Source organism: Gregarina niphandrodes (genome assembly GCF_000223845.1).
Source record: "Gregarina niphandrodes unplaced genomic scaffold scaffold00048, whole genome shotgun sequence".
Taxonomy (NCBI): domain Eukaryota; phylum Apicomplexa; class Conoidasida; order Eugregarinorida; family Gregarinidae; genus Gregarina; species Gregarina niphandrodes.
Window position 1 is genome coordinate 61,951 of NW_011646047.1, and position 980 is coordinate 62,930.

General features: G+C 58.5%; 1 protein-coding gene across 1 annotated transcript; it reads right to left on the reverse strand.

The window, feature by feature from the left end:
• Positions 1–168: 168 nt before the first annotated feature.
• GNI_160100 (hypothetical protein) lies at positions 169–726 on the reverse strand (the record flags this gene model as incomplete). The annotated part of the gene is made up of 3 exons (XM_011136323.1): positions 169–379; positions 472–597; positions 671–726. Coding segments are annotated over 3 exons (393 nt in total), but the record flags the coding sequence as incomplete, so codon positions are not given.
• Between the last annotated feature and the right edge of the window lie 254 nt (positions 727–980).

The following is a 980-nucleotide window of genomic DNA, read 5'->3' on the forward strand; positions in this document are numbered from 1 at the left end:
GGACCAAGTGCTGGAGGACCAAGTGCTGGAGGACCAAGTGCTGGAGCACCAAGTGCTGGAGCACCAAGTGCTGGAGGACAAGGGCCAGCGATACTGGTGCCTGGCTTCGGCGGTATGTCTCCGCATGGAGAAGTGCGCATATTGCCGAATCCGGAGTCGTTGGGGTACCAGTCGGCCGGTTTCCCGTTTGAGGGGTCGCCATCGCGGAAGCGGCATCCGGCGCCAGAAGGGTTGCCGTCGTCGAAGCGGGTCATGTTAGGTGGCGTGTCGGGCGTGGCGGTGCAGCGATTGCGGGCGAAGCACACGTGTGTGCCTGGTGCGCAAATTCCTGGTCCGCAGATGGCGGGTGGCCAGATGGGTGTTGGAATGGGTTCGCACGCTGGAGTGTCGGGTACGATGTGGGACTCTGTCACGATTCGCAAGTTAGTTCGTTTGGAAGATGTGCAATTATTGTCGCAGTTGCGGACGTACCTGGCGGAGATGGACGTGGAATCTGATGAGCTGCCGAGGCTGGAGGGGCAGCCCTTGCCGCAGACGGCACTGGCGACTCAGTTCCAGAAGCGGGATTCGAACCTGTGTACCCTGTGCGGGCTGGTTCTGTCCACCGCTAGCGCCAAGCGCACACACATCAAAATGCACTTCATTCGCACAGCCCATGTACTACCGCAACTGCTGAGCTTTGGCAAGGCACCGCCACTGCCCCCCACAGCGCCGCTGCGGCCCTGGCTAGAAGTCTATACCCAACAGGCAGTGACCCGGGTCGTCAACGAAACATTACAGCAAATGTTTCCTAACGTTCTTACACTCTGGCAAGAGAAATCGGAAGACCCCGTCCTCCCCATAAGGACCCTGCCCTTCCGGACTATGGTTTACTGCGAAACACTGCGGAATGAATGCGACTTCTTATGCCAAATCTGCCAAGACATCCTTACCCCAACCATGCACCAAGGCGAATGGACTCTACAAGGTAAACTACTCCC